We start from the raw sequence: 23655 nt of genomic DNA, 5'->3' as shown, positions 1-23655 counted from the left end.
CACAACAAGCACACAAACATCTAACTGTCCTCCATAACACTTTAAATGGGTTTGACCCATGGAGGGGTGGGGTGGGCGGTGGGCTTCTAAGATAACTCAGCCTGACTCTCAGATTATCTTTACGAGCTTAACCAGAGGATCTGCTGGGGTCCGGAGCTACAGGAATAGACAGTAACATAATATTTGCGTAGCGCATAAAAGAGACTAGATCCTCACATCCCCTCAGGGCAGAGAGCAGCAGGCCACCAGGGGATAGAACGGTGTTTAAGACTAGGAGGAGACGCAGGGGCTACGGTTCACCCACATCCTCCACCCTGCTACAGCCCAGATGGGACACAGTGGGAACTGCAGAGCTGGCCAAAGAAGGGCAAAGTTGCTCCTTGATGGGCCGGTTTCATGTTTCTTTGCCCCCTTTTACTGGTGACAGCATTTGTTTGGAAAGGGTGGGTTAATCCTAGATCTGTCCCTAGGGGGGAATTTCACCCCACGCACGTTTCAAACCGAGGTCGAATGTATAAAGGAGAGGAGGAGCCAGGGAAATCCAGGGCTCAAGGGCCCAGAGAGGTCACAGGGGTCAGGGGTGAGAGGTCAAGCCTGGACACCAGAGAAGCCAGCCAGAAAACTTGAAAGACAAAAAACGAACTAGTTTCATGAAGGCCATGAAGGCTAGCCAAATGTCTGCAGGGGGGACTGGCTCAATTTAAACTCGAGTGTATCATTTAAATGAATGTCATCCTAATCGAGCAAATATGCCTACAGTACTTTATGTTTACGTTGGTTAAGTCAGTCTAGGTCAACCATTAGCATGAGAAACCCTTTGAGCCAACAACACATAATTATCCCATTCAAGGCAGTGAGAATTACACTGACTCATGGACAGTGTGTGTCAAAGACCTTGATTTATGACACCCATCCTGAGTGACTGGCGGCGGGCCACCGTTGCAGATCGTTCTTTCGATCAAAGAGTACGAGGGTAGAGTAGACTTACACACAGATACTCTCGTGTCTCCAGGGTCGTTCCAGTTATTCGTATTCGTATTATAGCCTTTGATGTGCCTGCCTTGTGCTTTCGCATGTTAGTTTTGCTTTTTTTTTTTATTACGTACTGTAAAAGGGTTGGTTATGACTTGAGGTCTAATATACAGGTTTGCTTGGGGCCCAGAAGGTGTGTGTGTGTGTGTGTGTGTGTGTGTGTGTGTGTGTGTGTGTGTGTGTGTGCGTGCGTGTGTGTGTGTTAACAACCCTGAATCCCTTCCTACGCCCCCCCATTACTTCAACTCATCCTCATCATTCTCTCTCTCTCTCTCTCTCTCTCTCTCTCTCTCTCTCTCTCTCTCTCTCTCTCTCTCTCTCTCTCTCTCTCTCTCTCTCTCTCTCTCTCTCTCTCTCTCTCTCTCTCTCTCTCTCTCTCTCTCTCTCTCTCTCTCTCACACACACACACACATTCTGTCTCTCTCTCTCTCTCTCCCTCTCTCACACACACACACACACACACTCTGTCTGTCTGTGTGTGTGTCTCTCTCTCTCTCTCTCTCTCTCTCTCTCTCTCTCTCTCTCTCTCTCTCTCTCTGTTCCTTCTCTTTTCTCCATAAACCTCAGACTCTCTCTTCTCCCCTCGCCTGCTGCAGCAGCAAACAGCCGCTGGTTATTATTGCGTTACAATTACATCAATCAGCGCTTCCAGAAGGATGAGTCACCTAAACACAGAGCTAGCTCTCCTCTCACACACACACACACAACACACACACACACACACACACACACACACACACACACACAGCTCTGAGTGCTATGTTGTGTTCTGGCTGAGACCCTGATAACCATGGTTACGCCCCGCTCTGAAAGACAGGAGCAGAACAGGGGAGGGAGGAGGAGCGCGGAGGACAGAGGAGGCTCACTCATCCTTACAGAAGCATGCAGACTCCCTCTCTCCCTCTCAGACAGAGAGTGCAACACACTCAGCAGCGGTGCACACTTAAAAACGCTTAGGTAGAGAGTATGATGGAGTTAGTGACTGCAATGTTTCACCCTACTCACTCCAGGTCTCACACACTAGTCACTCAATCTCTGTCTCATTAATTCAGTCAGTCAGTCGGTCACTTGAGCACAGATGGCTGCAGTGCACACCGGCTTCCATTCTGAGTAGGGGACTGACAGACTGAGGGTCTTCTGATGAACTGTGGAACGTGTACACAGAGTACTGCCAGGGACCACCATGCAACAGACATATACCGTACACATACACACACACACCTCTGTCTGTGTGTGTCTCTCTCTCTCTCTCTCTCTCTCTCTCTCTCTCTCACACACACACACTCACACTCTCTGTCTCTCTCTCACACACACACACACAAACACACTCTGTCTGTCTCTCTCTCTCTCTCTCTCTCTCTCTCACACACACACACACATTCTGTCTCTCTCTCTCTCTCTCCCTCTCTCACACACACACACACACACACTCTGTCTGTCTGTGTGTGTGTGTCTCTCTCTCTCTCTCTCTCTCTCTCTCTCTCTCTCTCTCTCTCTCTCTCTCTCTCTCTCTCTCTCTCTCTCTCTCTCTCTCTCACACACACACACACAAACACACATTTTAAACACACATACACACACACACACACACACACTGTCTGTCTCTCTCCCTCTCATAGATGAGTCATGTGAAGGGAGAGGAGGGAGAGCCCTCTGGCTTTTCACTGAAACAGAGAACATGCTGGAATCTTATCCTCCCCCCTCTCTCTCTCTCTCTCTTCTACAGCCATTTCTGTTCTCTCCTCCATTTAATTTGTCTATTCATTTAGAATTCGATCCACCCCCCCCTTTCGATCCCTGCAGGAGCAGTCTCATCTCCCTGCCACATTTGAAGATGTGCTGTGAAAGATGTGCCTCACCCCACCCCCCCCCCCCCGCCTCCAAAATAGCACTCTCCTCCACCCACTACCCAATCACAAGCCCTTCCCTTTACGCCACATGCCTCCTCTCTCCTCTCCTCCTCCCCTCTCTCTCTCTCTCTCTATCCCTTTCTCTCCCTTCTCCCCCCCCTTCCTTCTTTATCTCTCTCCCTCTCTGTTTTTGTAACTTCTATCCTTCTCTCTTATGTAACGGGGAGTGGGAGTGGGGGTGGGGGGGTCTGTTCTGCTGCATGGCTGCTGTTGCTGAGGCATCCTCCTCCTCCTCGTCCTCGGAGGCGGCAGGCGGGAGACCAGTGTTGCTGAGAGATCCTGCTCACACCCTCGCCTCTGGTTGTACACCACCAATACCAATGGACTATGCACCATTTTTAGGGCATTTCGGCTTCGGGATAGAGAAGAGTAGAGTAGAAATTGACAGGAAGGATGGGTGAGAGAGATGGGGGAGGACATGCAGGATATGTCGATGGCCGGAATCGAACCAGGGACCCTGCGATGATATCCTGACGTGTGCCTTAGTGTGCTACGGCACTTAACGCGCCAGACTACGCACCATTTACAGACACACACACACACAGACTACACACTGGTACCCTGTACACTATTGACAAGCTCATCATGTTCGATTGTGCTGTACTGGATTGGTTCTCCTCGTCTTCATCATGGTAGTATGTGGTGCTCCGGGTCATTGAGAGCTGTACCGAAAACATATTCCGCCAACCTTGTCATCGTGGGGAAAAAATGATTTTGTATCTCGTAGAATCGCTTCAGGTTCTACAGCAGTGTGTGTCTGTGTGTGTTACCACGTCGGTAGACAACCGCAATTGCTCACCATTACAACAACCAGTCTCTCCCTCAGCAGTCATAGATGGTGGAATCTACAGGGCCATCCTGTACAATTAACATCCTCTACAATTATCACTGATAGTAGAAAACCAGATGCCGCATAATTACCATAATGTTAATTGGGTAGATAATTACATTCTGACTAGCATCTCTCTGTCTCTCTCTCTCTCTCCTAGCCTCACTCTTTGGGTTGACAGTTCAAGACTCTATGAGAGTTGATTTTGTGTGTGTGTGTGTGTGTGTGTGTGTGTGTGTGTGTATGTGTGTGTTTGTATGCATAAGTATGAGTACAATGTTGCAGATGTGGAGACAGACAGATGCTGCGGTCAGAAGGTCACTTCCTGGAGACAGGAACAAGCTGTCCTAACATCTGCCTGTTTCAATGGTGCCTCAATGACTACCAAACCCAGTCCTCCGCCATGGCTTTGGATAGAGGCTGTCTCTGATCGCTGATACGGGCTCAGATATCGGATCGTCCTGCTCAATAGTTATATTGGGTAGTAGGGTCATCTGATCCTACTCTTATCTTGTTTTTGTGGTAACTTCTACCTCAAACCTCCCTCCGAAATATCCGCCTTATGGGTGAGTCCAGTGGCCAAGGGCAAGAGGGTAGGGGAAAGGGGTGGATGAAGAGAGTCCAGGAAGAGATGGAGAGATCAGAAAAGTATGACGGTCAAGGGTAAGATTCTCATGGTGTTTTATCTCTCTCTCTCTCTCTCTCTCTCTCTCTCTCTCTTCAGGGGCAGCTAGGGCTAGGGGGCTAGGCTGGCAGCGACACGTCATCTGACCTCTTTTTCTTCCCTCCTTCTCACAGTGAGGACACATGTTGTGCCCTGCTACGGTGATGTCACCCCATCTCCCACAGCTGTGAGTGACAGACAAATAGCCAGAGATGGACAGAGAGAAAGAGAGAGAGAGAGAGAGAGAGAGAGAGAGAGAGAGAGAGAGAGAGACAAAGAGTGAAAGAGGGGGCAGGGAGAAAGAGAGGAATTTAGAGAGAGAGAGAGAGATTGAATGGGGTGATAGAAAGAGAGGCAGGCCCATTCAGCGTGCTCCCGGAGGTCTGGTTTGAGACAGAGTGCGACAGCGCTGCTATTCCCCAAGCCTCTCCTCTAGTCTCCAGGCATGCATCCCTGGCCGGGGTAATTAGGCCTCATTAACATGTGACTGGGCTCACAGCGTGACCATATGCTAATTGACTTGGCAATTAACAGTCAGAATGTTTAATCTCCCCCCCCCTCCCCCCTCCCATCTCTTGAGGATAGAGAATTGTTGTCGTCTTCGACCCCCCCCCCCCCCGGCCATAAAAATAAATAAATAAATAAATATAGGCCTATATATTACTATAATTACAATTTGTTTTAAACACAGGTCATTCAGGCTTGGTCTCTCGTGTTCTACTACCATATGATTACAGCAGGATGTTCTACTTCCATATGATTACAGCAGGATGTGTGGTGGAAGTAGGTTGAGCGAGGAGACAAGATGGGTCTTCTGTGTCATGCTGCTACCCTGAGCACACGCAGAGGAAGTCCAGAGACGTTCAAGTCCATATGAAGTACACACACACAGACACACACACACACACACACACACACACACACACACACACACACAGAGACACACACACACACACACACAGACACACACAGACACACACACACACACACACACACACACACACACACGGCCTGAGGCATCTCTGAGCATCACATCTCCCATGAGGATTGAATTAGTAAATCAGTATTACATGAAAACCTGGACCGCAGAGTAAACTACTTCCCTCTGAGCTGCTTCTATTAACTTACAACAGAACACGGAACCCACTCAAAGTGACCCATGGGCTTTCTGACCGACCCTGACAGGCACAATTACCAACATACCACAGCACCAGAAGCTGAGAAAGACCATGCTGGTAGACCACACAACTTTGGCTCTGAGCACGAATCTGTAGAACAGAGAGTTCTATCATCTTTGATTAAAAGAGATTACAAAGGTCCTTCTTTTAGGTGTGATACTCCAGCCATCAGATAACCATGAGCACACTTACCAGTGTAGGAGAGAGATCTCCAGGCAGGACTCAAGTTGCAAGCCAAAGATTCTGAGCGCAGTTTTTTTTTTTAGCGATGGCCTTGTGTTTAAATGACCGAGGTCCAACTTAAGCAAATACCTATTTAGAGAATGTTCTTTTTCAGGCTTCTGGCCCCCGCCCCCCCCCTAACAATACTGACCACATGGGAGGTTCCCCAGAGGATTCCAGAAGGGATTGTTTGTTTAAGGGACCATGACCAATTCCATTGTTAGCAGGGTGGGTAGGGGGGATCTCAAATCCTAAATAAAGAGTATCATCTCACCTTGGAGATCCCAGATGGAGAGTAGGAGGGGGTCCACATGATGTGAACAATGATCCATGGATGTCATTGGAAATGTTTATTCACACAACATCTCAAAATGGTGTTGCCCATTTGGAACTCTCTCCCCACAGTGATCTGCAACGCCCCTACCCTGGACACCTTCAAATCAGCCCTCAAAACCCACCTGTTCACCAAGGCCTTTGGCCCCTAGTTTAGCTTTTTGGCGTTGTCTCTGTGTTGTTTCTGTTTTTGTCTGTCTGACTGTCTTTCTGTACATTTGGAAAGTGTCCTTGGGTTTCTTTCGATTTTCTATACAAATCGAAGATATGTTTATTATGATTATTATGATTATTATTCTTGTCTGCTTTGGCATAACATGCAGAAGAAAAGCAGAGGAATTATACAGTCAACAACAAGAGATAGAAGTCAATGGCATATTCTCTGCCCTTTACTGAAGGTTAGATGTTGATGTGATCATGTTTGATCATGTTGATGTGATCATGTTTGACCACGTGACGGGGGGTCTTTTCCCAAACGACTGTAGAGGTCAAGGCCACGCGCCAAGCACAGCTTGGGAAACTTATATTTACCCCCCAACAACAGGGTCTCTCAACTGCGTGCCGTTTCGGCTCCAGCAAATACCAGACCCCCGGCCCGAGCTTACGTATTTAAACCCCACATCTGGCGCAACGACATCACCACTCACAGGACTGTGGACGGTGCAACTTCCACATCAGCGACGAAGAGCCCTGAAATAGCCAGTCCGTTTTAATCACAGACATAGGTGATGAATTCAAACCATCTGTGGTATCGTGCCAAATGGCCATGCCATATCATTACCTCAGGCTCACGTCCACAAACCATGCACACCAATCGACCCATCTCTCTCTCTCTCTCTCTCTCTCTCTCTCTCTCTCTCTCTCTCTCTCTCTCTCTCATCGATCAATACTCGGGGGGGGGTCGGGCAACTTACCTTGAGCGATGGAAACAAATCCGATGGAAACGATTGAAGAACGCACGTATCACGTGTTTTATAAGGTGATGTTGGAAAATGTCACATTTCGGAATGAACCCCTCCTCCTGGGTTTGCGTTTCCACTCTCCATCCACGTTCCCACGGCGGCGGATCAACTGTGCGCACCTACAGAATGATTAAACACGTTCCCTGTTATGGATCGGACGAAGGAGCCCTACATCTACCCCTCCCGTCGCCTTCTCGTGGATGTTTCGGGTTGGCAAGGCAGAGGGACACGCACTTAATGGCAGAATTGGGCTATTTTGCCCTTTCTCTTAAACCCTTTGTTCAGCGGTGCGTTTCCTCAACGAATCCCCCTTCGTCATGAATAAAAGAGGAATAATCTAAAGAAATAAAAGACATGCAAGCAGCATCGAAATTCCTGGCGTTCGCAAATGGTCGTGCGCTAAATCCAGCCGGATCCCTGGTGCCGCGCTGTTACGCCGCTGAGTGCCCGGGGTCGAGGCGCACTTCTACCCGCTGCACATCTCTCGACTGACTGCATCACCCGCGTATGACAGCTCGGCGCTCCGCATAACATGCGTGATGTTAATCCCCCTTTGCACAGACACCGAACATGACAGCTCTGCGGAGCAACCACAGTCCAGTGACTCCGCTTCGTCCTCCCCTTCGCTTCTCTATATTCCCCTCCTAGAAATTGGTGCCCGAGGGTTCTGCTGTCAATTCGTTTCTAGGGGAGCTCATCCATATAACGGTTCACCACCCCGATCTGTCTATCAGTGGTGCGTGGCGCGTTGTTTCACACACTCACTACAAAATGCGCTCTACGTGGATTACAACTCAAACGATAATCCGGGAACCGACATCTACAGCTCTTGTTATGAAGTTGTTTTGATTTGAAGTCCTCTGTCTGTTTGGGTTAGAACTGTGAGAAAAACGGCGTGTTGTGATGCGTGTCTCTCCTTCTGCTTGAACACGCGTGTCCTCAGCTGCTTGATTCGATCTATCCAGGGAGGCGTGCTTGCTTTGAGTGACAGAGGTCCCTCCCCCTGCCGGCCTATCCAGGGAGGCGTGCTTTGCTTTGAGTGACAGAGGTCCCTCCCCCTGCTGCCGGCCTTGCGCAGCCTAATGTGAGAGCGGTGGCTCGGGGGATGATTTGGAGCAATGTTTTCCCCCCTGGCCTGTAGCACTGCCTGAAACTGCATTCAACTTCGAATATTGTCTCCGATCTCAAGCAGGGTAGCCTATCTCTTTGGAGGACCGATATGAGTGACAGCCGCATTGATATCCGTCCAACGCAGTCACCCGTGCGTAATCTGGACAATCACGGTATCTATGTCATAGTATGTCAACAATACTCCCATGCCACTATACGCAGATAGAGCAAACCTCATTTGTATATTATGGAGCAGCATCTGCTCAAATCATAGGTCTGTTCTACACTTTGGCTCTCTATAGCCTCCCTGATAATGGCACCAGGCCAAACCCCCCCCCATCTTGGAGATAATGATAGTCCTTACAGTACAGTACACCACACACACACACACACACACACACACAGTCTTTCTTTCTTGCAGATTGAGGTGACAGTAATATGACCTCATTGTGATAACGAGGCAGCCATGCTTGTTACTTACTTACTTACTGACACACACACACACACACACACAGACACACACACACACACGCACACACACACACACACACACACACACACACACACACACATGCAGATTGAGGTGAGAGTATTGTGGGCTCAGGGTTCTCAGGAGGCGATCATATGGAGAGGCAGCTGAAGACAGGGGATTAATCTGACAGGTGCAGGCTGGGAGAGTGACGGGGGGAGGGGGGATGGGGGAGGTGCAGGGCGATAGGGGGAGAGTTTCACCCCCAGACAGACAGGGGCTCACTGCTGAGGAGATAAGAAGTCCTCTCAGATTACCGCTAGCCAAACCTCACTCATACCGTCCCCTACTTTCACTCTTATCATATTCATTATCAAGGTTACACTAGTCTCCAGCCCAGAGGGGTTAGATGTGCCTGTAGTGGGTGACTTGCATTAATGTTCTCCTCTCTGTTGGGAGAATGTTTGTGTGTGTCTGCGGGGCTGTTTCTTTGGACTGGCCTAACATGCTTATCAAGGGCAGGTTCGCAAAACAATATAAACAAAGACACACACACACACACGTACACCCAGCCGGCGCAAAATGGACGCAGGTCCAAACGCAGGCGTATTGGCAATTTCTGTCAGCAGTTACAGGTGAAATTACCTAATTAACGGAATCCCCCTCAGAGAGCTGTCTCCAGCACTGTTCTCCCTATACACCAACAGCTGTGTCTCCCGCCACCCCTCGGTCAAGCTCCTGAAGTTTGCAGACGACACCACCCTGGTGGGCCTCATCTCCAGGGGGGACGAATCTGCCTACAGGGGTGAGATCGAGGGGCTGCAGAGCTGGTGCAGTTTTAACAATCTGGAGCTCAATGCTCTAAAAACAGTGGAGATGGTGGTGGACTTCCGTAGGAAAGCAGCCCTGCCCCCTCCCATCACGCTGGGAGGTACCCCGGTGGCCTCCGTGGAGTCATGCCGCTTTCTAGGCATGACCATCTCCCGGGACCTTAAGTGGGAGCGAAACACCGAGGCCCTCACGAAGAAGGCCCAGAAGAGGATGTTCTTCCTCCGGCAGCTGAGGAAATTCAGGCTGCCGAGGTCCATGATGGTCCAGTTTTACACGGCCATCATAGAGTCCATCCTCACCCACTCCATCATCACCTGGTTCCCTGCTGCAACGACCAAGGACAAGGCCAAGTTGCAGCGGGTGATACGTTCAGCAGAGAGGGTGATCGGCTGTACCTTGCCCTCCCTCAACTCCCTGCATGACACCAGGGCTCTGAGGAGGGCAAGGAAGATCATGGCCGACCCCTTCCACCCCGGCCACGGCCTCCTCACCCTGCTTCCCTCTGGAAGAAGGTTGCGGCTGCCTAAGGCACTGAAGGCCCGCCACAGGCTCAGTTTCTTCCCCTCAGCCGCCAGGCTGCTAAATGACTCTGGCTTCCCCCTCCCCACCGCCTCCAAGCCTGCCCAGGACTAAACATGCACTGGACCTTGAAATAACTCTGCACTGCACTTTATATACAGCACTACCCATGCACTGTCTGTCCTGTGTTGTCCTGTTTTTGCCTGTTTTTGCCTGTTTTTGCATTTGTATTTGTACTTGTTTTGTTCATGTATATGAGAAAAAAGCATAAATGCACCTTCTGTAAATGCCAAAACAAATTCCTATATGTGTCAAGCATAATGGCAATAAACGTTATCTGAATCTGAATCTGAATCTGGAGCGTTGTCTTGCCTGCGTTCAGGTGGGTGGAATATCGGTAATAGAGACATGTTCCTGACAACGAGCAAATCAAGTGCCATCAGTTGCTCTGATTGGCCAAATTCTGACCAATAATAACAATAATTATGATTATGATTATGATTATGATTATGATTATTATTATTATTATTATTATTATTATGCCGTTCAAATATAGCCCAGAGTCAGACAGAGGCCTAAGCATTGCCCAGTCAGTGCAGTAACAGACAGTGTACTACTGTAATTAAATTAGATGAAGTCCATGCTGCGTGCTGCTATTCCACCATGGCCCATATGGTGGCCTGCATTAGTAGGGAACTCAAGTATTAAGCGCTATTCGCACGGGACAAGTATTATCTGGTGACCTCTGGTCATTTGTAATAATTACGGAAGTCGTCTGTGTTCTTAATCCTGTGCGAATCGGCCATGTCCGTAAAAAATGTCTGTAAAAATCCCAGCGCAAATTACCTACCATATTTCGCTGATTACGGAGGTCCTGTGATAATAGTAATTACCTGCAAATCGGCGTGGGGTGAATTTGTTTTCTCCACCCCCTTTTTTTTTTTTTACACGTGTACAAGAACTAACCAAAGCCTGTTGCACTTGATGTTCTATATCAAATATTATATTAATATTGAAGTTAACTGTAGATTATTAATTATTAATCTCTGAGTATTGGAGAAGGGGTAGGATTAAATAAGTTTATGCTTCTTCCTACTCCTTATCGGACATGTATAAAAATAGTTTTTTTTTTTTTTTGATTATAACTATTTTCTTTTTGATTTTGTCTTTGCTATTTTAATTTTTTCACATGTTAAAAATAAAGCTTTCATATCATATAATTCATATCATGTTCATGAAGCGGATGTTACACAGAACCATGACATCATATCCGGGGGAATGTCCGGAAATTCCAGTAAAACACAGACTTCGCTTACCGACAGACGTCGGGGGGGAATTTATAAATTACAGAGGTCACCAAATAATACTAGTCCCGTGCGAATAGGGCTTTAGACTGTTATTACCTCTGAGACTCAACTCCGCTCTCTCTCTCATAAAGACACATGCAAACAGAAAACATGCACACACACACACACACACACAGAGCAAAATGTATGGGACTTCATAATAGTCCAAAGAGGTGGTAGGTCAGATCAAAGCAGAGCAGGGAGGATTCAGCCAGCCTGTATTTATAGAGGTGAGCCTGGGACACTGGTGTGGTCATAACGTGAGGCTCAGTCAGAGCCTAAAAAAGAAGCAGAGCCCTTAGAGAGGGTGGAGGATTAACTTTGAGCTGGGCTGGTGAGTTGTCTATGGGTACATTGTAGGGCCAGGAATGTTTCCTCACCAACCGACAAGAAAAGCTCAGGGTGATATCGCTGTGGGATAAAGAAGCTCCTCTGAAGATGGTAGAACGTTTGGCAGCTCTTCTCTTTTTAGATCCCTCTTCCCCCCTCTCTCTCTCTCTCTCTCTCCCCCACCTCCTACCCCCTCCTCCCCAACCCCTCTCTCTCTAACGATATCTGCCTAGTAATACTGTGCCTAGTGCCTCTGCTTGACTGCTGTGCAGCCTCTAAGCAGCTTTCCTTGGCAACCTCCACCTGGCAGTCGGGGCTCTCCCTGCCACTTACTGCGCCCCAGGCTGCTACTTCTTCCTTCCTCCCTCCCTACCTCCCTCCTTCCTTCCTTGCTTCCATAGAAGACACTTCACCTCACCTCTAGGGCAGTACCAGGCTTCTCTCCCCAAGAACCTGACGCTGTCCCTGACTACAGTTAGACACTACCATTTACATTGCCATTTTTGCCATTTAGCAGACGCTTTTATCCAAAGCGACTTACTAACAAGTACAGTTGTCTGAAGTAAGTGAATCATCTATACTATCCGTCATCATAAGCAAAGATCTATGCTAAGACCGGGCGGGCGCCATTGGCAGTCACAACGCTAGACGAAAGAAGGATTACTTTTCAGAAGGATTATCAGCAGAGGAACTGTGCAGAGGGATAGGGGGAGGTGAAGAGGTCTTTGGGAGGGACAGTCGAGATGTAACCTGAGGAGATGGGTCTTCAGTCTACGGCGGAAGACAGGTAGTGACTCATCAGTCCTGACAGCAGTGGGAAGCTTGTTCCACTATATGGGCGGCCAGGGCCCCAAGACAGTGAAAAGCTGATGCGCGGTGCCAGGAGGCCAGCCGAGGTGGAAGAGCGGAGGGATCGGGCTGGGCTGACCATTGCTTGCCGGTAGGGAGGGTCTGTTCACTTTACCGCCCGGGAAGGCGAGCACCAGGGACTTGAATCTGATGCGAGCTGCTACTGAGCCCTGCCCAAACAGGTAGGAGAATTACCTACTCTATGGAAGGATGGAAGGATGGATGGATGGATGGATGGATGGATCATATAACGCCAATAAGACCGTAGCCAATCCTATTCATTCAGTGAGGACAGACAGAACACACCAGCAGCATGCTTTCGTCCTCACGATTTACAAATGTCAGGATGGGAGCCCATGACCTCACAGGAAGTCATCACTATGACAGGATGCAGGTGTGTAAGGCGAGCAGGAAGAGGGCTAATTTTAAGAGTGACCTGTGAGAGGACGAACAGACGGACATCCACACTCCAACCACCAGACCACAGAGTGTCGTATGGAGATGGAGAATTGATTACATAACAAGAAACCAGTGCCGATCGGCAAAGAGAAAAGGTCAGCTTCTCACACATACATACAAACACACATTTACAACACACAAGCACACACAGACACACATAAACACAAACCCACACAGACACACACACTCCACGAACCAATTCTCAGTGAGCCTTGAGGGGTTTCTGAAATGTGCTGACTTGATCATTGAGGTAATTAACCAGCCCAGGATATGGATAATCCCCCTGACCTCATCTCTCCAGCCAGTTCAAGGAGCCTTATCGCCACGGTATCTTAAGCCCTCCAGCTGTCACTGGCCACTCAAGATGAACCCCAGAGAGGTTGTGACCTTCATGAGAGTCCTGCCCTCTGACGGGGATGGAATACATTAAAGGTCAACAAAGTGTGACCTTGCTAGAGGCCTCTGATAAATCACATGTGCACATACACACACACACACACACACACACAACACGCAAACACACACACACATACACACACAAAACACGCAAACACACACGCACACACACACACACACACACACACAAAACACGCAAACACACACACACATACACACACAAAACACACACAAACACACACACACACACACGCACGGACACACACACTCATACACACACAGACTCATGCACACACGCACACAACCTTATCTGGCCTCTTCAGAAGGCAGCCATGGACCACAGGACCTTCTTCTTCACTCACAGAGCCTTGACGACAGTCTGTGGGCTGCTCAAGTTTCTCCATGGCGCTGAGTGGGTTTTAACCCTTGGTGGGTTAGGGGGGAGGTTAGTAGAATAAAGGCCAACACAGGATTGACCAGATATTGTCATCCAATCAGCGTCTGTGAGGTGACAGGTGACAACAATGTTTTGAAACCTTTTCTGAGGGAGAGGATTGTGTAGTGGTCTGGATTGGGTTGATGCATCATACATATATAGGACCAACGATGCCCTCCTCCCAATAGAAGGTCAAGCTCATGGTCCTTTAACATGAGGATGAGTGAAGGAGGACCTTCAATGTGGTTACAGAGGAGCAATCTAAGGCCGGATGAAACCTCGATCTCATGTTTCAAACAGGCATAAATGGACTGTACTTACTGTATATAGCGCCTTATTCCAAAGCGCTTTACAATGGCCCCTCATATTCACCCATTCACACACACATTCACACACCAATGGCGGAAAGCCCGCTCACTGGGAACAATTTGGGGTTCAGTGTCTTGCCCAAGGACACTTCGACATGTGGACTGAGCCACAGCCTCCCCAATGGCATAATTATATTAGAAACACCATCTGATGGAAGGATACACCTGCAACCACTGATCCAACTCACATATACCATCCTACCCACTCCCTTAAGTCCTCTCCTTTCTAGTTCTGTGTAGCTGTTTAATGTTTTCCTGTTGTCTTCCTTGATTGTTCCCACTTTTACTTTTTGTATTGTTTATGTGATTCTGTCTTTTTGGGCTGCAGAACCTGCTGTAAACCAGTTTTAACTGAGTCAGGCCAGTCTAAAGGTAACACATTTTCCACATCTGTAAAGTTACTTTGAATATTTTCCTGTACAGTAAGGAAGAAACAAACAAACAAACAATACACACATGTTGTTGGTAAAGAGGTCGTCTCATGCAGTATGGTAGTACTGGTATGATAGTACCATGTTACCTGATTCTACTGTATGTAGCAGGATATTGGCCTTTGTGTATGTCTGTGGTTTGTATGACCACCTGAGTGTGACGAACGGTAGGACTGACACTCTGTGCACTGTGATGACTGCAGCTCTGTTACATAAAGGACTAGCCTGTTATAAACAGCAGCAGATGCTGTGCTCTTTCTCCCCTCATCCTCTCTCTCTCTCTCTCTCTCTCTCTCCCTGTCTCCCTCCCTCTCTCTCCCCCAGCACAGGCCCTGGCCCCTGGAGGAGCAGCATTACCCCCACCCTCCTGCACAATCACCCAGCCGAGTGGAAGCTGACTCTCTCTGGCATGGGGCACCATGTGAGGGGGGCCTGAGCCCGCACCACCCAGGCCCACCGGAGAGCACCGTCTCTGGGTACAAAGAGAGAGAAAGAGAGAGGGAGAGAGCACTGGGTGGGGGGCAGGGTTATGGAATGGAGAGAAAAAGGGGGGATATGGGTTGGGGGATTAAGGTACATTATCATAGACATGCCATTTACCCTCTACATCAAGCCTCTACCTCTACCCCCACCCTGACACACACACACACACACACACACACACACACACACACACACACACACACACACACACACACACTTTCACTCTCAATCCCCCTTTTGTTCTCTGACAAATATTACCCCCCCCATAGGCTCAGACACCACACAGACAGATAATCCTAACCAAAGACAGTCATTTGACGTTACCCCCAGACCCGAAAAGACACACACACACATACACACACACACACACACACACACACACACACACACACACACACCTACACACACACACAGCTGGGGGCAGAAGTTGGATTTGAGGTCACAGCATGCGGCTAATTTTGGGGGTAGCGGATTACTGGTTTTGTCGGGCAGCCAGATGTAGAAGTATACTCACAGGACAGAATAGTCTCACCCCCCTCATGCGCTCCAATATAGACTACCACTGTGTAGACAAATGAGAGTCAGCAGTTGTCTAGCCACATGACACTTGTATGTTTTCTGTGAGCGTTGACATTAAGCGCTGCCACTTCCTCTGTCGTCAGTAATGTTTTCCTCTCGAATGTTTGTCAAGTCTCACATTTTCATTCATATCCAATGTACATGTACATCCATCATACTTCAGCCAGCCTGTCCCACCTCTCTCTCTGTCCCCAGCCCAACCCCTTTAACTCAGCTCTCTCTCTCTCTCTCTCTCTCTCTCTCTCTCTCTCTCTCTCTCTCTCTCTCTCTCTCTCTCTCTCTCTCTCTCTCTCTCTCTCTCTCTCTCTCTCTCTCTCCACATTCCACTCTCTGTCTCCTACCATCTACATTTCTCTCTCTCCTTTCCCCTGCTCTTTCCCAATTCACCCTGTCGAAATCTCTCTCAGCCTGTGCGTATCTTTCCATCTTAGTTCTTTTCTTTCCTGGCATCCACTTAACCACACTCCCCCCCCCCCCCTCTTCTCTCCACCTCACCCATGCAGTGTCTGGGGACAATTTAGGAAAGAATTTAAAATGTCTCTTTGTGTGAAGTGAAACTGTTCTATTATCTCTCAATGTAGACTTGAATTGAATTTCAATTCAAATTCAACTAAATTCCCCTGAACGTAGTGAATTGAGATCGAATTGAGCCCGATCTGGGTCTGGTCTGAGAGCTGCGGTGCGGTACTGGTCCGGTCCGTTTGTCTCGGGGCGGGGGTGGTAATGGAGGTGGCAGGGCCAGGACTCAGAGCCAGTGACAGGAAGGAAGCAGATCCCCTCAGATTACTCTCTATTGGACAGCAGCTAAAGGAGCTGGGGCATTTTTGGAAGCTAGGAGCTATCTCCTAGGAGAGTGCCCATGGCAACAAGCAGTGAAGGCCCCAACTTCGAGGGTGACCCTTTCAAGCGCCCGATCGAAAGTGGCAGGACAGGTTTTGTTGTTTGGCGTCCCGCTCTTTCATTCTTCCTTTCTTTCTTTCTTTCCTCCCTCTCTCCATCTTTCTCTTTTTTGTGCGAGGTGGGCGCTGCCCCCGACCGGGCTTAGGTCGGTCGCTAGGGAGGCTGTGAGAAGAGTAAGGAGGGCTAGTGTCTGTCGCTAAGGATTGTGGGAAAACGTTGCTAAACGACACAGGAGAATGCTATCGTAATAATCCTGTGTACAGCAGTGACACGTAGAGTTGATACACTGTATGAATAGCAGTGTGGACAATGCTACACTCAAATGCCAGTATAAATCACATCTGTCTACAGTCTACAGCACTGGGTTAATCTCTGGTGGCTGAGACTTAGTCAGAGAGAAAGTAAATTGTCACCAACATGACGCACATTCCTCAGTCGTCAATAACTACACCGACATTGGGGTCTATTGTTAGGTTTTATTACATTCTTAGTAGAGTGATTAACAGAAATGTTAGTTATACAGTGCGCGCCGACCGCTGCAATGGTTTCTGAAAAACAACATGGGTTAAGATACAACAGCATGCTGCATTATTTACTGTTCCTCTAGATGCAGTTAGCCGGTTGCTATTTTGGTATAGGAGGGCATGGTACCACTGATGTTCTGACTGTCTTTTGATGAGAGAGTGCCACCTTGTGGATAAAGGGAATAAATGAAATGGCAACTGTCCCACTGCCCTATGATAGATGACTGCAAGGTCTTTGCCTATTTGTTATTTGACTTAAACAATGAGCGGAGACTTAATAACAAACAAAAGACAGTATTCACAGACAGCAAGACACAAAAAGACTGAAGAAAAATGACCTAAGAGTAAAAGTACACAACAGTCAGGAATGCACCCCCCCCCCCCCCATCTAAATACAGTGTTCTCACTCCTTCTTCTCGACCTCCACTCCTCTCCCTCTTTCCCTCCAACTTCTCCTATTTTCTTCCCACAATCCCCCGGCCCTTCTAAATTATTCATCCTCTCACTTTTTCTCCTAACCTGATCACCCCCTGCAAAGTCTTCCCCCTTCTACATCTCCCCCTCCCCCCTCCCCTCCCCCCCCCCCCCCCCCTCCACATCCACCCGCCCCCACTCCCTCAGCGTGAGTCCATGAGGGGCTGCAGCCAGGGCAGGAAGCGGGACACCTTCTGGAAGAGGTAGCCCTGGGTGCAGTCGCCCCCTGCTGGTTGGCTGACCACCCCGGTGAGGAAGAACACCTCCCTGTAGAGTGTGAGCAGGGGGCTGCCTGAGCCCACACCGCAGTCAGCGTTGACCCGTGGGGACGTGCAGCCCATCTTATTGGTGACCAGGGCCTGGTGCCTCTCCACACACTGCGGCAGACGCTCGTAGCTCAGGGTGTTGAGGGTGAGCGGCCCGGTCACCTCCAGCGCCCCCTGGGGGTGCTTCCAGCCAGTGACCAGCGCCGGATGCTCTCCGTTCATCAGGATGCTGTCGGCGAAGTCGCGCTCAGGGAGGCAGGCGGGGAACACGCTCTTCTTGAATACGATGCGGCTGCTGAGCTCCACCACGGCAAGGTCGTTGTCAGGGAGACCCTCCACGTAGCGAGGGTGGACGTGGACCTGTTTTACGTACAGCGCCTGTTCGTCGCCTTCGATGGTCGTCAAACGCTTACCTGGCAGGGAGAGGGAGGAAGTGCTTAGGATCAGTGGGGATGCACACACACACACACACACACACACACACACACACAGACAAACACAAACAGACAAATACACACGCACACACACAGACAAACAAAGACAGACAAGCACACACATACAGACAAACACACACACACACACACACAGACAAACACAGACAGACAAACACAGACAGACGCGCACGCACACACACACACACACACACACACACACACACACACACACACAGACAAATACAGACAGACAAACACAGACAGACGCGCACGCACACACACACACACACACACACACTTGCCCACTCACCAACAGCCACCTGGAACTCAGTGTACTTGCTGACACACTGGGCTGTGGTCAGAACCAGGTTCGCCTTCAGGATCACCCCACTACAGAAGCCAGCAGACACTGGACTCTTCAGCAAGGCCTGCACACAGCACACACACAGAGCTCAGCTACACACAGGACACACAAGGCCTGCACACAGGACACACACAGCTCAGCTACACACAGGACACACAAGGCCTGTACACAGGACACACACAGCTCAGCTACACACCAACATTCACATGCCAGGCAGTGGGACACTTAGCATTAGAACCTAGAGCTACATTCTCCTAACAGTCATGGGGCTGAGGACTGAGGAGTGTGTGCCTGGTACCTGACCCCGTGGAGAGATAATAAGTGTGTGTGTGTGTGTGTGTGTGTGTGTGTGTGTGTGTTTGAGTGTGCACGTGCCTACCTGCCAGGGACACTCTCCAGATGTGCAGGTCAGTCCTTCATAGTTGCTGCGTGTGTTGGCTGACTGCCTGCTGTCCCAGGCTGTACCACTGTTCAACTTACCACAGGCGTATGTCACTGAGAGATGAGAGGGTGCAGAATGATAGATGGAGGAGGGGGAAAATATGACAGAGGAGAGAGAGAGAGAGAGAGAGAGAGAGGGAGAGAGAGAGAAGAATGCAGTGAAACAGTGAGAAGGCTCTATTTGTTATACCTGCAGGAGAGTAGTGGGAGACAGCACTAGCGTTATATAGGTAGACACAGGGCAGATATAGGGGGAGGGTCTAGGACCACCGACCTGCAGGTATACACTTGAGAGGCTTGTTCTCCAGCTTGTTCCCGGTCTTGGTCTCCATCTTCCAGTCATTGACGCAGGAGCACTCGTAGGACTGGTAGCCTGGCTTACAGAACTGGCTGCAGCCCTTGGTCTTATCAGGCACACACACGGTCTCGTCTATAGGGTATTAGGAGTTCACATTTAGAACGACAAACGACTACGGATACAAAAACCGACCAACCACAATGAGGACACAACCAACAACCCCAGGACCAGTCAAAGATACATTCCACTTGTGGCCGGGGGTGCTCCAGTGGTCTAGCACCGCAGTCTGCAGTTCACACATATACCCATGTTGGAATGGGTTCAAATCCTGCTGACATGCCCTCTTCTCCTTCATTTCCTGTCTGTCTTCACTATCTCTATCCCATAAAATGAAAAATACGAGTTGGACTGGCCCACTCAGAAAAAAAGAAGGAAAATATGATAAAATATAATATATATTGCACATAGCTTTTTTAATGGATTGGAATGTTACTTTTATTTAGCTGTGTAGTTTTATTGAGTTAATGCCAATGTCTGGTCTAAATTACATGTGAATAGCTGCAATGGAAACATGTTGAATTAAAACACTGTTGATGTGTTGAATACTTATTTCCCCCACTGTATGTCTTCTAAAACACCAGAGTGAAATGCGACCACTCTCGTACCTGTCTCACAGTGGACCCCTGAGAAGCCAGACTTGCAGACACAGTCGTAGCCTCCCACACTGTCTGAGCACATGGCTCCGTTCTTACAGGGCTTCGGAGCACACTGATCTCCATCTGCACAGAGGGGTTTAACACAAGACACATCCACTGAGGGCTCACAAACCATTCCCGGTGAATTCAAATGGAAGACATCACTAAAACAGTACTGGACTTACCGATGTAGACTGACCAGAAGATATCCTGAAAGACATGAGCAAAAATCCAGTCAGTCTGCACTCGCTTATACTGTACAGAACTCAAGTCACAACCCCACTTTGTTCATTTCAGATCTTTCTCAACTCTCATTGATCGGACACACTAGGGAGATCAGTGTAGGTAAGGAGCTGAGGCTTACCGTGCGGTAGGAGTCCTGGAAGACCTCTCTGGCCTCCTCGTAGTTGCACACCTCCTCCAGACACTCTCTCTCCAGGTTGGCAGGAAGCTTGTCCTCCTCGTTGCCAGCGTTGGCCCGCTTCTGACGGGTCATGACCATGCTGGCATCCTGCTTGTCCAGGAACACTGGACAGAGGAGAAGACGAGAGAAGAGTTACAGGAGAAGATGGAGTTGAAGCTCAGTAACATAGAGCTCTCCAACACGGGTATTTTTAACATCTCTCAACAAAAACATCTATAATCAATTTATCCCAAATGTTCTATAGGCAAGGGCAGTAAATAATGATTTTGTTTTGTTATCTATTAGGGTTGCGCGGTATCCACCGTTAAACCGTCCCCGAATTTAACCGCAGTATATGGTATTACAAAGGATGAATATAGTCGCTGCTATACCGTTTCCCACCACAAGGTGGCTGGCTGCAGTGCACTGTGATTTTCCATTTTATGTATATTAGCGTTTTTAAAGTTCATGTTTTTAATGTTCATTTTATGTCTATTTTTATGTGAAGCTCTCAGCGCATGTAATTTCTTTGTTGTGAAGCACTTTGAACTTCATTTATTGTATGAAAGGTGCTATACAAATAACGTTTATTATTATTTTCACACAACGGCAGTAGGGCTTTGAACTCGAGGACATGTAACAGCGGTTAAATGGTTATTGATTCTGAGGTGGCCACGTAAACTTGAAGTATTTCCATCTTTGGCTGTCACTTTCTTCATGCAAATCTGTCACACAGCCTCATCACGATTTGCTGGCACTCCCTTGTCATTCAGTCGGAACCCGAAATGCTGCCATGTTGCAGCAGTTGCTTTTTTTTAGGGACCAACTGGCTTGCGCTCGCCATCTGTTTTTCTAATTCTCCCTTCTGAGGAGAAGCTGTCATGTGACACGTGATTATGATCACTTCTAAATATTTTGTCTTTTTTGACAGGTTATTTATTTGACAAATGACATTGTTACCAAACGTTCTGTCATCACTTAGCATCTTCAACCACACAGACAGTGGTTCTGGACAAAACACTCTTAAAACGTTTTTTTACATTTATTATTATGTATGTGCAGATATTGCGCACTAGAATTTTATGAGAGTATTTTCAAAAGCCTCTGTATACAGTATAACTGTATTACCACCCAACCCTATTAACTATAAACTCTGGCTTCATCCCGGTCCCAAAAAAGGACAGCACTAATTAAATAGACCTGAACACCCTGCCCATATCTGGAAAACACTAGGGACAACGAACAGGCCACTAGTCTAGGCCACAGAATCCTCCACCACACAAGAAACTATAGGCTACATGAATACAGACAATCATGACCAGTAAAATCACACATCCTACCATGTACCCCCTGCTCCTCTGATCAATCATCCGTAATGACGGAGGGTCAGTTACTACCTGTACAATGTCAAATGCATTGTTACCTGCTAGTAAAAAGTGAAACGTGTTTCTCTTTCTAAACAGATCTGAGACCTCTCTGTTCTCCATGTCCCTTCCTGCCCAACTTCAGGTCAGCCTCCCAGCAGTACCCCAGCTCCTCTCACCTGTCTTGGTGACCTGCCTGGCTGTCACAGCTCCCAGCAGCAGGCAGAGCAGGGTGGCAGTGGTGCTTAGCGAGCCCATGGTGGCAGAGTTGCTCAGTGTGGGTCCGTCAGTCCGCCTGTCCCTCTGTCTGTTAGCTCAGCAGGGTTCAAAGTTCACACCTAAAAAAACAAGGGTCATAGTTCAGAGATACCCACACAAAGGCTGACGGGGGAGGGGAGTGAGAGAGTGGCTGGACCTTTCTCCCTCCCCCTACCTGTAGGCACATTGGGCCTAATTCTATGTGCAACAAAACAGAGTGTCATGATGAGTAAATAAAGACTGACGAAGGGTTTCATCCTCCTCAGAGTTTTAAATGTTGTCTTGTGAATGGATGATTCTGTTGTTTATGGGCTTATGGGCCTTTTAACTTCAGGCAGGGAGCTATATTAGAGCGGAGCCATCCAATTATGCCAAACCTAATATATCACTATCAAACCAATTGTACAACCATTTTCCTGATTGGACAAACCTAATGTATTACTTGTTTCATTAAACTTATTAATCGACGCAAGTGTCCTAACTGAATTAATTAGAGGCAGTGACAATGCATTTTTCCGGAAACAGAAAACACCTTTTGTTACAAGGCTGCCATCCTGTGGTGGACTACTGACTTTATTATTCAACTGTAGGCCCATCATCATTTCCATTTGTAAACAGCAAAGTACAACCTTAGTCTCCTACACAATTTAGAGACAAGCCACATATATTATGTAAAAGATCAATTTGAGACCATACACACACATTTACAAAGTTACACAACACAAATACAAGCTACATTGATCTTCAGCATAATGATGCTTATGACGCTGCACCTAAAGATATAGCCATTCCCTAATGATGTTGATGATACGCCCTTAGATCATACAAACACAGATGAATGCATTGAAATCAAAAGGTATTTAAACATGCAGTCATGTTCAATATTCACATGTGTTATCTAATCGCTGCTTGCGCGTAGTAGCCTAACCTACCATGGAACATAGAGAATAACGGTACTACAGACCTCCTTACTCGGGGCGCGGCGGATGGCTGGGGACTAGATTCGTGAAAATGGACGGTACTTACCGCTCCAGACCGCACACTGGGCTTGGACGGAGGGAAGAGATTAGAAGCCTGGATGGAATAGCTACCCTCGATGGTCCCGAGTCGCAGTTCGCTTTTCCTGCACGGATCCTCTTCTCGGAAATCGTCACAGAGGCACATCAGCATCACCCCCTGTTGCTTCTTCGGGCCACTGCAGTGTAATAATATCATCATCCAGGAGAGGGCGCTCTGGGACAATAGTTATCACTTTATGTCATTTTGAATGGCATGATGAGGAACTTAATCTACAGTATTGCACTGGGCTCTAGTGAGGATTATCTAGTCTATAAACCCCCCTCCAAAGCATGTGTTCATGCACGGGTGTTTCATTAAGCGTTGATGATGCTGTTGCTTTCATATTTAAATGTGAACTAAGCATCACTTCCTACAACTTCCTGGCATTATCCCCAGTAAACAGCATACCCTTTGATGTTGAAATCCCAGTGGTTGGTTT

At 48.2% G+C, this 23655-nt stretch overlaps 1 protein-coding gene across 1 annotated transcript; it reads right to left on the bottom strand.

The window, feature by feature from the left end:
• Positions 1-17097: 17097 nt before the first annotated feature.
• proza (protein Z, vitamin K-dependent plasma glycoprotein a) lies at positions 17098-22199 on the bottom strand. Its single transcript, XM_080523910.1, has 8 exons — positions 22079-22199; positions 20497-20660; positions 20318-20342; positions 20103-20216; positions 19414-19569; positions 19078-19193; positions 18645-18762; positions 17098-18313 (listed from the first exon to the last, which is right to left on the bottom strand). The coding sequence occupies exons 1-8, from the start codon at positions 22155-22157 to the stop codon at positions 17778-17780; spliced, it is 1308 nt and encodes a 435-aa protein (XP_080380036.1). The 5' UTR covers positions 22158-22199; the 3' UTR covers positions 17098-17777.
• Between the last annotated feature and the right edge of the window lie 1456 nt (positions 22200-23655).

The sequence above is a fragment of the Nansenia antarctica genome, assembly GCF_963989245.1.
Source record: "Nansenia antarctica genome assembly, chromosome: 2".
In the NCBI taxonomy this organism is placed as follows: Eukaryota; Metazoa; Chordata; class Actinopteri; order Argentiniformes; family Microstomatidae; genus Nansenia; species Nansenia antarctica.
Note: the sequence above shows the minus strand (reverse complement) of the source record. Positions and strands in the feature narration are given on the sequence as shown.